Raw genomic sequence first — 12926 nt, forward strand, 5'->3', positions numbered from 1 at the left:
AGCTTGCAACGTGATGTTCACCGTGTCCAGCTATACCCTCGGAGAAGCAGAACCCGCATGGAAACAAAAGGAACATCATTAGCAGCAGCATCTTACCTGCAGTCTTCATCTTTAGTTACTCGCAGCTCCTCAGAACAGGTTTCCTTGAATCTGCGCGCCTCCCGGGCTGCACAACCTGAAAGAGGAAGATTGAGGCAACATTAAGAAAGAAGAGACATTGCAAATTATTAACTGCTCAAAAGGCTTACCTGGCTGGTCGCCTCTCGGCTGGCACCACTCTGGAAATTCCACACACGCTGTAGACACCGCAACCTGAAAGGAAAGAAGACAAAAACGGGTTAGCAAAGGCAAGCCATCGCAGCACTGCGCATATCGCTTACTTACCGCATCATAGCGCTCTGAAAGCGCCCATTTACCAGCAGGGCTGAACCAACCCAGTTCGCCACGCTGAAGCTCTGCATACTTAAGGGAGAAAGAGACATTATTAAACAGAGGCATGCAGGATAGCAACAATACTAAAGAGTAACAATAAGACCTACCTGAACGATATCAAACGGGCCGGCGTCAGTGAAGTAACTGGACCGTACACGACCACGAAAGACACCACGCCCCTGCAAAGAAGGCAGGGTGGAGAGCACGCCTAACTCTACCACAAGGTGGGGTGGAGGGAGGATACTTACCCCGGTCGGCCAGTCTTCAACACAGTCCTGCTGTATTTTCAGGCAGAAACTTCCCCGCAGACCACATCTGGGCAAAACTGAGAAGCATACCAGCGAGTAACCCGGCTGGGTGGCGTCCTTGTGGATACCAGGTGAGCGTAACAGAACGCAAAGCCTACCGTAACAAATCCACCTGGGTGCCATGGAGACATCAGAAATGGACCAATTGGCCCAGAGAGCTTCGTGCTGATGTTCATTCTACCCGACAAGAGACTAATGCGCTCCGGAGGGACTTGCTAGTGACCAAAGATCGTACGGAGGAGATCAGTAGGCAGATCCTGCAATCACAGGCAGGGCAGACTCCTCTGCCTGGGAGCAACCCACTGATGCAAAACCCCACCTTACCTTCTACTACCCCCCACTCCAGTACAGATCACGTTACCTGGAACAGTTCCCCTGGCACCACCGGAAAGGTTCTCGGGCGACCCACGGAAGTATGCGGCATTCATCAATCCGTGTCGCTTTCATTTTCTTTGTAGGCCTGGAGCGTTTCCAAACGACCAAGCTCGGGTAGCTTTTGTCTTATCATACCTGAATGGTAGTGCAGCAGATTGGTCAGTGCCGTTGGTGACCCATGACGATCCTCTATTACATGACTTTGGGGGGTTCGAGAGAGAAATGGAAAAAAGTTTTGCTCGCCATACCCAGGAACAAGCAGTAGACGATGAACTCTTGTCCCTCCTGACAGGGGAATCAGGACTTGTTAAGGTGCATTGCTACCTTCAACAGACTGGTTGCCGAAGCTAGGTGGCCAGAAAACTAAAGAACCACATTATTCCATCGAGGCTTACAAGGCGAATTAAAGGATGTCTTAGCCCAGGTGGTTAATCCACCCAGAGACTGTGCCGAATTCATAAATCTGGTCGTGCAGCTAGACCACCGGTTGCAGGAGCGAAAAGCAGACCGGTCTAAGATGGACCCTCGGACCGTGTATGTTTGAAGGGAAAACACACCAGTGTACCCGAAAATGCTGTAGAACCCATGCAGATTGGAGGGATACGGCCTCCATTAACAAAACAAGAGCGGGACAAAAGAAGATGACAACTTTGTATTGTGGGAAACCAGGACATTTCCTGAAGGACTATGCAGTAAAACCCCAAAGAACAGTCGGGGGCCACAGAGAAAGATGAGGCTAAGGAATCGGGGGGGGGGGGGGGGGGATGGGGGACTACGAAGCTCGACAAACTTAGAGGTCAGTTTGTCGAGTGAGAAGAGTTGCTGACCTCGCACTTTGCAATACCAGTGATCTTAATTAACCACCAACAGTCGCTAAGAATGTATGCCGTTGAAACAAACATCGATAGCGGAGCAGTTGGAAATTATATTGATCAAGAACTGGCAGCAGAGATGGGGCTTCCTTTGTGGTCCAAGCCAACTATGTACAAGGTAACCACCGTGGATGGGACGGAAATCGTTTCCGGACCAGTAACCCAGTGCACAGCCAGGGTAATCTTGCTGTGCCAGGACGGACATCGGGAGTCTTTTGATCTCATCAGGGCACCTCGGTTCAGGCTAATACTAGGGATGCCATGGTTGGTTGCTCACACCCTTTGATAGACTGGCAGGCACAAAAATTAACCTTCCCCTATGACTGCTCCCCTGCCTGCTGTTAACAAGAGGAGAAACCAGACGTCTGTATCCCCATGACTCCCGGAGCGACAGTATCAACCCTGGGAGCAACTAACACCTTGCCAAGTGAATACCATGATTTCCAGGATGTATTCCGAAAGGACCCAGCCAATAAATTGCCGCCGCACAGGCCCTATGACTGTCAGATCAACCTTGTTCCTGGTGCACAAATCCCTTGCAGCAGGATCTACGCTCTCACAGAACCGGAAAACCTTCATTTGAAATCCTATTTAGAACAGTATCTTGCAAACGGATGTATTCGTCCTTCGAAGTCCCCAGCAGCCAGTCCTTTGTTCTTCGTACCGAAAAAGGAAGTGGACTTGAGAACCTGTATTGACTACCGCACATTGAACCACATCACCGTAAAGAACCGCTACTCCTTACCACTTATCCCTAAAGATGCTAGACCAAGTTAAAGATGCCCAGATTTATACCAAATTGGACCTTCGAGGAGCATACCACCTGGTCCGAGTCAGAAAAGGAGATGAATGGAAAACCGCCTTCCGTACTAAGTACGGCTTGTTTAATATCGAGTCATGTCCTTCGGGTTCTGCAACGCTCCTGCGGCATTCCAATATTTCATGAATGATGTCTTAAGGGAGTTAATTGATGTGCGCCTTATTGTACATAGACAACATCTTAGTATACTCGGCTTCGAAACAAGATCATGTCAGGCACGTTTGTTCAGCCCTCGCCAAGCTCTGTCAAAATAGTTTGTTTGCAAAGTTTGAAAAATGCTTTTTTCACGTCACCGACGTAGTAGAGTTTCCTGGTTTTATCCTTTCTCCAGGAGGCATCAGAATGCACGTGCACAAGGTAGATGCCATTCTGAAATGGCCTTCAGACGTCTCTGCAAGGGGTACAAAGCATGCTGGGCTTTGCAAACTTCTACCGCCGGTTCATCCCAGACTTCTCTCAGGTTGTGCACCCAATCTCCGTACTATTGCGAAAAAACAATAAAAAGTTTGCTTGGACCGAAGAAGCCTTTCAGGAACTTAAACAAAGGTTTACCTCCGCTCCAATTCTGCGACATCCTCGTCCAGACCTCCCATAAATTGTTGAAACTGATGCGTCCAGTCTCACAATGGGGGGCTGTCCTTTCACAGAGACCCGGAAACCGGCCAGCTGCATCCTGTGGCCTTCTGGTCGAAAAAGTTTTCACCTCCAGAGATTAATTATGCCATCATGGACAAGGAACTCAACTCAATGAGAACAATATACCATCAAGGACCATCTACCCTTTTTTAGGGATCGCCTATATGTACCCAAGAAGGAATTCCAACAGCATATTATTTCAAACTATCATGATTCACTGATCGAAGGGCATCCTGGGATCGCCAAACTCTAGCTAAGGTGAAAGAACTTTTGGTGGCCTACCTGGCGTAAGGACATCATTCAGTCCTGCGGTGTTTGCGCACAAAATAAATCGCAGAAACAAAAACCATCTGGTCTCCTACAACCATTGGACATTCTTCCAGTTCCATGGCACTCTTTTCCTTGACTTCATCACTGATCTACCTCCAAGCCAAGGGTTCAACACCATCCTTGTAGTTGTGGACTTATTTCGAAGATGGTCCATTTTATTCCCCTCAAAGGCCTCCCAGACGCAGCCACTTTAGCAAAAGTGTTCCTGGAAGGAGTGGTTAAGCTACAAGGCTTCCCTTCGGTTCTGGTCTCTGATCGAGGCAGCCAGTTTGTTTCTAACTTCTGGAAAAAATGTTGTGCAATGGCGCAGATTGACGTTCGGCTATCTACCAGTCGCCATCCCAAAACGGACGGCCAAACCGAGAACCTATCAGACACTCGAGCAATATTTACGGTGCATGCTGCACCACGAACCAAGGAATTGGAAAGAACTACTATGGATAGCCGAATATGCATATAACAGTTCTTTCCATTCAAGCACAGGACAAACGCCCTTCTATACGCTTTATGGCAGACATCCACGTACCTCTGAACTAGACCTTCCAGCCAGCTTGGAAATGCCAGCGGTAAAGACTCTACACACAACCATTAGTCAGGCTTTCAAAGGGGCAAAGGAACACCTTATTCATGCCAAAGAAAAACAAGAGATTCGCCGACCAACACCGGAAAAAGGCCCCTGATTATCAAGTAGGGGACAAAGTTTGGTTAGCCGCTAAATTTGTACCCATCGAGGGAACCCGGACCTTTCATCCCAGATTCTTAGGACCCTATACCATTAAGGCAATTATCAACCCAGCAGCTGTGAAACTGGATTTACCACCTAATCTACACATCCACCCGGTATTCCATGTGTCCCTCCTGAAACCAATGCAACCCGGCACACGGATTGGGACACCATTTAAGCCCATACTTGTTGATCGAGGACCAGAATTCGAAGTCAAAGATATCTTGGACTCTAAATACTCTAGGACCAAGCTATATTATCTCGTCGATTGGAAGGGGTTTGGACCACAAGATAGATCCTGGGAGCTCCGTGAGAATATCCACACAGCACGTCTAATCAGGAAATTCCATCGGAACTTCCCAACCAAACCTGGGCCAGACAGAAGGAACACCATGGGAGGGGCCTTGGATGGGGGGGGCTGTTATCTCGCCCAAAACCCCCTCTGGCAAACCCATTGGCAAGGTGGAGTCAGGACTCTGGCCTCTAGAGCCTAGCATCCTCTTCCAAAACCCTCTTGGGGCCAGTCCTGGCGCCTATGGTGCCAGGCTCATACACCTTGAAAATCAATGTGCTTGGGCACTACTTTATTGTGTTGTCGGCCAACATGGAGGCATCCACATAGCTTGGTTCCTCGGAACCAAGCTATGCAGTCTAGTCTTTTGGGTGGGGTAGCCTAGGGACTACTTTACCTGGACTATTTTGTTGGGGCTATTTTAAACGACACCCGAGAAAGACAACACGCTTCGCGTTACTTTGCAGCTTGCAAAGTGATGCTCACCGTGTCCAGCTATACCCTCGAACCTCGGAGAAGCAGAACCTGCATGGAGACAAAAGGAACATCATTAGCAGCAGCATCTTACCTGCAGTCTTCATCTTTAGTTACTCGTAGCTCCCCAGAACAGGTTTCCTTGGATCTGCACGCCTCCCGGTCTGCATGACCTGAAAGAGGAAGATGGAGGCAACATTAAGAAATCGGAAGAGACATTGCAAATTACAAACTGCTCAAAAGGCTTACCTGGCTGGTCGCCTCTTGGCTGGCACCACTCTGGAAATTCCACACCCGCTGAAGACACCGCGACCTGCAAGGAAAGAAGACAAACAGGTTAGCAAAGGCAAGCCATCGCAGCGCTGCACATAGCGCTTACTTAGCGCATCATAGCGCTCTTAAAGCGCCATCATTTACCAGCAGGGCTCAACCAAGCCAGTTCGCCGCGCTGAAGCTCCGCATACCTAAGGAAGAAAAAGACATTAGTAAACAGAGGCATGCAGGATAGCAACAATACTAAAGAACAGCAATAAGGCCTATCTGAACGATATCAAACGTGCCGGCATCAGTGAAGTAACTGGACCGCACTAGCCCATGAAAGACAACGCGCTCCTGCAAAGAGAGCACGCTTAACTCTACTACAAGGTGAGGAGAGTGCCCCTGAGGGGCTGAAATCATATGGGGGTGGAGGGAGGATACTTACCCCGGTCGGCCAGTCTTGAACACAGACCTGCTGTATTTTCAGGCAGAACCTTCCCCTCAGACCACATCTGGGCAAAACTGAGAAGCATACCAGCGAGTAACCCGGCTGGGTGGCGTCCCTGTGGATGCCAGGTGAGCGTAACAACCACCAGAAAGAGCTGCTGTTCCACTCTTTCAGAAGCACCCCCTAATAAAGAATGCAAGCGCCTACATATCTTTGGCAAGCGTATAACTACCTCTGGGGTGTACATAACCAGAATTGCAAACAATACCATACTGCTTGCGAGTTACAATAATACACAATGGCACAGTGTACTCGAACCCCTTGATTTACTGCCCGAACCTTCAAGGTCACAACCTATCAATCTCTACAGAGGATAAACTGGTGGCACAAAACATACTCAAACGTTTTTGACTCGCTGACAGTCATTGCTGAAGGGATCCTGCCTAAATGCCACTCGTGGCTCCGAGATTCTGTTTAAACCTGAAACTCGCACATCACTTATCAACATGCCAATTGAGTATTCAGTCCTGTTTGGAAAGGCAGTTGACGATCAACTTGAGACAAAAAGGAGCACGAGACATTGAAGACTTTAGGACAGATTACAAATAAACCTTAATGTCTAGAGGGGCGCCTTCAACACACAGCAAACTTTTCGCAGCCAATGATTACCAACAAATGATGCTCCAATTCACGCTCCCTGTTATGCATCCCCATGGCTGGGTTCTCACTACAGTGGCCTAAGGTTATTCATTTGAATTTCTCGACCCTGCCACCCTCCTCGTACAAGAATGTCTTCAGAACATTTCCTTATTCTAGAGAAGGGGATTCTAACTTTACTGAAAAAAGGAATAAGAGTTGGTACCGCCTCTAGAGGAAAATCAAGCTATTTGTTCTTGTTCCAAAGAAGGATGGGAAAATGCACCCAGTTCTAGACCTACGTCCTGCAAACGTGTCAAGCCATAAAAATTACGCTGCCAGGTGTAATTGCTCTACTAAAACAAGGAGATTACATGGCAACATTGGACATGAAAGATGTATACTGTATATTTCAATGTTGCCAGCGCACAAAAAAGACCTAAGGTTCAAAGTGGGGGACAAGCACTACCAATTCAACGTGCTGCCATTCTCCATAGCCTCAGCTCAAGTGTTTACAAGTTCTAGTGGTGGTAGCCCCACGCTGAAGGCAGTCCATTCCAGTGTTCCCGTACCTAGAAGACTGGCTAATAACAGGCGACGCACCTCAAATGTGTCAACAGTCAACCTACTGTTCCAATTTGGATTCTTCATCGAGGAAAAGGTCAAGTCAAGTAGAACAGTTTCTGCGGGCAACAATTAAAACAAACGAGGGGTTGGTCTTTCCCTCCAACGAGAGGGTACAGAACATGTCTTTTGAAACCCCCTCAGTACATAACCAGTCGTCGGTAACTGTGCAAAAGGCAATAATATGCCTGTTTGGGATTATGGCTTCCTGCATTTATCCAGTGCCACATGCCCGATTGCCCATGCATCCAATACAAGAGTCGCTGGCGATGGTCGCAAGCACATTTATATTTGCATTTATTTGCAGCGCACATAGACCGTAGGTATCTAGGCACTAGTTGCATTGTGGAAGGGCAGGTTCTTTCTAACGTGCCTTTGCAGTGATCTAGTGGTCGTTTCGCTGCAGTGGTGGTCCAGGGGAAAAGGAAAACTTTCTAACACACCAGCGGCCGAAACCACTCTTACTACAGGCGCATCCCAAACAGGGTGGGGATCACACTTTCTCTATTTCACTGCACACAGGGTGTGGACACAAGCCTTAACCAAGAAACATATCGACCTAGAAATGCTAGCAGTCTTCAAAGCACTTCAAGCTTTCAAAACGCAGCTAGTACAAAATAATCCTTACAGACGTCACCACAGCCATGCTCTACATAAACAGGGGGTGGGGGTAGACGCATTCTCGAGGGCTGTCCAAACTAGCCAGGACCATTTAACTGTGGGAACTAAAGCACATGCTTCTGCTGGCACAGCATGTTCCAGGGGAACTCAATTCTCTGGCAGATGTGCTAAGGAGAAGTGCGGTGCTACCCTCAGAACACGAGTGGCAACTAAACGCAAGGCGTGCTACACAACGTCTTCTCAAACTGGGGGTCCCAGAAATTGACCTCTTTGCTACACAAGAGAAGGCACAATGCTGAGACTATGCATCCAGGTTTCCCCAGAAAAGATCGAAGGGCAACGCTCTTTTTTTTGGTCTCACATCAACTCAACATTACATTCTGTGTAGTGTACATTAATGGCTGTGCACATACAATCAATATACATTTTACATAGAAATTTCATTGTCCGGGCATAAATCAGATATGCCCTGAAGGGGCCCCAAATGACCTTTGGTCGGCACATGCTTGGTTGTGTTAGGATGTACTGTTCCTCGCACTCATTAATGTATGTCAATTCGCGCAGGAATTTGTTCATGCTTGAGGGGGTCGGGGGGGGTCCATGCCTGTAGAATACACTTTTTGGCGATTGCACATGATACATTAAATAGTCTTCTAACTTTTTCCGAGCATTTCCCAATATCTCCGAACAAATAGAGGAGCCAGCTGTGGGGGAATCTGCGTGACCTCTTAGCATTTTGGCCACCCTTCCCCAGAACTGTACCAAGGCCGGGCACTTCCAGTACATATATGAATCCGCTTGTGGAGTCCCACATTTGGGGCAACTGCCAGAATCGTCCAGTTTAAATTTGGCTATTTTGGCAGGTGTATAGTGCAGCCTATTGAGTATTTTGAATTGTATTTGCTGTAGACCCGCGTTAAGTGATATCCTTTTGGTAAGTGCACAGTATCTCACCTATTTCTCATCTGGTATCGATACTTGCATATCTGACTCCCATTTTTCTTTAATCTGGTTTTTCGTGGGGTGGGGGGGGGTCTGTGTGCACTGATGTATACAATTTGGAGATCCCCAACCCTCCTTGCGATGTAGCCAGTTGTAGGCTTGGGTGAGAGGGGGCTCGTCAGGGAAGGATGGCCATTGTGTCTGATAAGCAGATTGCATTCGATAATATTGCAATGTTCGGAGAGGACCACCACCCATAGCTCTCGTGAATTCTGCTAGGGTCGCAAACTTTCCGTCTACATACAAATCTCCCACCTTCATTTCTTTAAAGGGATCCCAGGTTTCCTGTATGCTTATGTTAACAAGGGCAACGCTCTGTTAATGAATTGGTCAGGGAAATTTGCGTATGTTCCCCACCCCCTTCTGAAGATCGCTTCTTGACAGAATCGTCCACGCTGCACTGGGAACAAGTGACACTTATCCTGTTGGCTCCAATATGGGCACGACAGACATGGTTTTCACATCCTACAAAGGATGTCTTTGTCCTCCATGAAACTACCAGGCTCATCCAACATGCCACTGAATCAAAGGACAAATCTTCACCCATGGCCTCTGAGACGGAACGTGGCAGCCTGGCTCCTGAAGTCCTAGAATGTGGTCATTTAAACCTAGACCAGATGTGCTTGGGCATTATGGAAGAGGGACGCTAGCCGAACACAAGGCATTGTTATTTCAACAAACGGAAAGTTTGTGTTAACAGTGCAGAGCTTGTGCAATCAATCTGATTGACTATTCACCCTTGCTTGCATATAGTACACAATCTACTATATCTATTGGACTCAGGCTTAGTCTTCATTTCATTAAAAGTACATCTAGATGCTCTCTCGGCATGTACCACATCACAAAAGTTTTTGTGATGGAAAGTGCTTGTGTGTATTTATTTAAATTACTCGCCTGACGCGAAGGTATTTGGGTGCATTTGTAAGAAGGTACAAGACTTGGGTTACAAATATAGTCCTCAGAATACAGTGTTAATACAATAAATGTATAGGGGGTAAACAAGCATACATAAAGTTTGGATCAACAGTGTTCAAGTGGCTTACAGCACTACAGAGGCAGTCGATGGTCATTTGGCAAGATCCATCTTTTGAGGTTGGTTAGTTCAAGGTTTGGTTCATTCGCAAGCGTGTTGGGAGAGCGTTCCAGCATTGGGCAGCTTGCACAGGGAAACTAGAGCCCAGAGCCTTTTTTAGGTTGCATCTGGGGACTGTAATGCAGTTTGCGTTAGCTGATCTAGTAGGTTGTGCCGAAAATGTTCTTGTGATTTTGTCACTTAAATAAGGTGGGGCAGCAATGTTCAAGCATTTGTGTGATAAGAGGCAATTTTGAGCTGGATTCTATCCTTGATAGCCATTCAGTGCTGCTTCTCACTTCGGAGATGTGGTGGTTTCTGGGGATACTTGATGCCAATCGTAATGCATTATTTTGCAAGATTTGCAATTTCTTCAGAACCTGTTTATTCGCACCTGCATAAAGGGCATTGCACTAATCGAGTTTGGACAAGATTAAGGCCCTAGCTAGTGTAATACAGCTTTCATGGGAGGTGTATTAAAAAAAAAAAAGATAGCCTCCAGTTTGAAATCCTACTCCAGGCTGAGACTTAAATATTGTACTTAAAAGACTCGTGGAGGGCATCTTTCGATATAAAGAAGGTTTAGTGAACTGCAAGCACTATCCATACAAGATCCCTTTGTTCCTCACAAAGACCAGGTGGTACGGCGTACCGACCATCATTTTTCTTCTAAAAATTCCATGTGATCAATCCATAGAACTTCCTGCGTTTTTCCAACACCCGACAAACGCAGCAGAAAAGGGCCTTCATTCCCTAGATGTAAGGACTATCGTGTATTACAGAAGACTAAAACTATTTTAAAAAGACGATTTTGTAAATCGGCTAATTCAAAATGGATTTTCATCTGCTTCTAACTTTGTTGTTCTCTTGCTAAGAGAACGTTGACATTCAAGCCTAGAGCACACTTCACTCTGGGCACAGGGGAAACTCTTTCATAGAAATGGTGCCCTTAGATGCCATTTGCAAATCTGCTACTTGGAGTTCAGTTCACACGTTCACTCAACATTACTGTTTAGACTGCATGTTTGCAGTGCTGCCTTTAAATAACCCACCAAGCACTGCTCGCTAATCTATGCAAAGCATGGGATTCCAAGCTTATCTGTTTAGATGCGCCCACATGGTTCTTGGGGAAATCGGATGTTTTACACACCCTCATAACTTAAACTACTCTCCGAGCTCACACTCCCTAATGTCAAACAAAAAATCTGAGGTACCTCGACGAGTGAGGGATCATGGGTACCGTAGACCTCCCACTATTGATATTAACACGCCCAGTTGGCATTCCTTTTCGAATTTCAAAAACATGTGCAATACTCCGCGCCTACCACTAGATGTCGGCCAATGCAAAGCATGTGAATTTAAGCAGATACAAGCATCAGAAATACAAGAACTGTAATGTATACCTTTTATATAACATACCCCAGCCTTTTTATTTGGTCTCCAGGTGCTACGGTAAATCGGAAAGATCAGGAGTGGACTAGTTTAGGGAGGTACAGTGGGAAAATGCTAAATGGCTTTGTTTCAGGGTTCTTACCCTTGCTGGTGGGGAGGGCGAATGGTACTGATCTCCCTCTGGATCTGTGATATACCATTTCGGGGTCATAGAACCTTGTGAATTGGCTCTGTACTTATTCCAGTAATGCATGGACCTAGTGCCAGTCCACTGCTCAGCCCTTCAGGTGTTTCGAAGGTAAATGCTTTGCATCCTTTGTAGGTCTCCAAGCTAATGTAGGGTCAAAAGCTTGTGCAAGCTTGGAAGCTTCTTCATGGTCCCCGGCATCAGCTCTGCGCTGCTTCAGGCCTCTTGGCTTTCATAAAACCGTGTCTCTCCAGTAGTCTTCTTGTGGTGTTCACCTTGCTAACTTTCCCGCCCCTGCCTGACTGACTTCTTAATGCTTGTGTGTTGTGGCCTTCTAGGCCTTTACTTTCCTGGCCCCTTCCACTAGGACCCTCGATTGGTTATGCTGCTCTCCGATGTATGAAGCATGGCTTCATGGCAATAACTGTTAAAACTTTATTGGCCCTCAAATGCGCTTTAGATGCTTGTTTTCACCCTATCTCGTTGCTACTTTTATGCTACCTTCTTGTGCTAGTATGTACTTGTGCAAAGAACAAAGTCTTACTCTTCTTCGCCTCTGTTATGTGGATAAGAGCTCTTTGGTCTGATACCATGGGCTGCTAGGACTGAGCACCAACATGTGACCTGTTCCGATTCCTCCTTTTATAGGGTGACAGTTGTGCGTTCAGACACTGTGACGCAGCCATTGGAAATGAGACGGTGTGCACCCTTTGGCAGGAGGGAAGATGCTTCCGGCAAGTGTGCAAGTTCAGGCACATGGAGATTGATGTGAGTAGCCCAAGTTTCACATGTTAGTTTTATGCCCCTGCATCGAGTAAATGTGCACCGCTGGGGCAAAAGGCTGGACGATATATCGAGATAATCGTTTGTTTCTTTTCTTTTGGATATCTACACAGCTGTAGGGGTATTCTCAAATAGAAACCCTGTTTGCATTTTATTTTGATCAGTGTCTTATAAATGAAGATGTTTGACATCTCAAATGTAGTTGGCGGCTTACAACTGAGCATTTAGCCCACATATATAATATTGAGATATATATCTTATATCGTCATTCAACCCAAAAATATTGAGAGATGACTTTGGTTCATAAGTTGTACCCAATGTAAGTGTATGATGTGCTACACCAAAGAGATCAACAAAGCTGTTGAATTACTGGTATTGGTGAGTTGTGTGTTGCACAGGTTGCTGATAAGAACCACTCTAGTCCAGTGGCCATGGTATGGCCCACTCGCAGCTAATTGGTGAGATTTGTCACATGAGATTCCCTTCCCCAGAACCCTCCTTTGTAGAGAAGCACTGTTGTCTGCTGCTGATTTTTAGATTTGTTTTCCGAGCTGATGAGCAGCTCTTCCATAACACCCCTATGGCCCCCTGCTCCTCAAAACCCAATGAGTTTCAGGTTAACATTCCCCAAACGAGTGGG

At 46.7% G+C, this 12926-nt stretch overlaps 1 protein-coding gene across 11 annotated transcripts in view; it reads left to right on the top strand.

The window, feature by feature from the left end:
* Nucleotides 1-12926, top strand: part of ZC3H11A (zinc finger CCCH-type containing 11A) — a 191597-nt gene that overhangs the window by 21281 nt on the left and 157390 nt on the right. For all 11 annotated transcript variants that reach the window (XM_069633096.1, XM_069633095.1, XM_069633097.1 and 8 more), the window contains one exon: nt 12152-12271. In XM_069633096.1, the coding sequence (XP_069489197.1) occupies nt 12152-12271 (120 nt within the window). The remainder of the gene's footprint in view (nt 1-12151; nt 12272-12926) is intronic.

This window comes from Ambystoma mexicanum, chromosome 13 (genome assembly GCF_040938575.1).
Source record: "Ambystoma mexicanum isolate Mex_15411 chromosome 13, UKY_AmexF1_1, whole genome shotgun sequence".
Lineage (NCBI taxonomy): Eukaryota > Metazoa > Chordata > Amphibia > Caudata > Ambystomatidae > Ambystoma > Ambystoma mexicanum.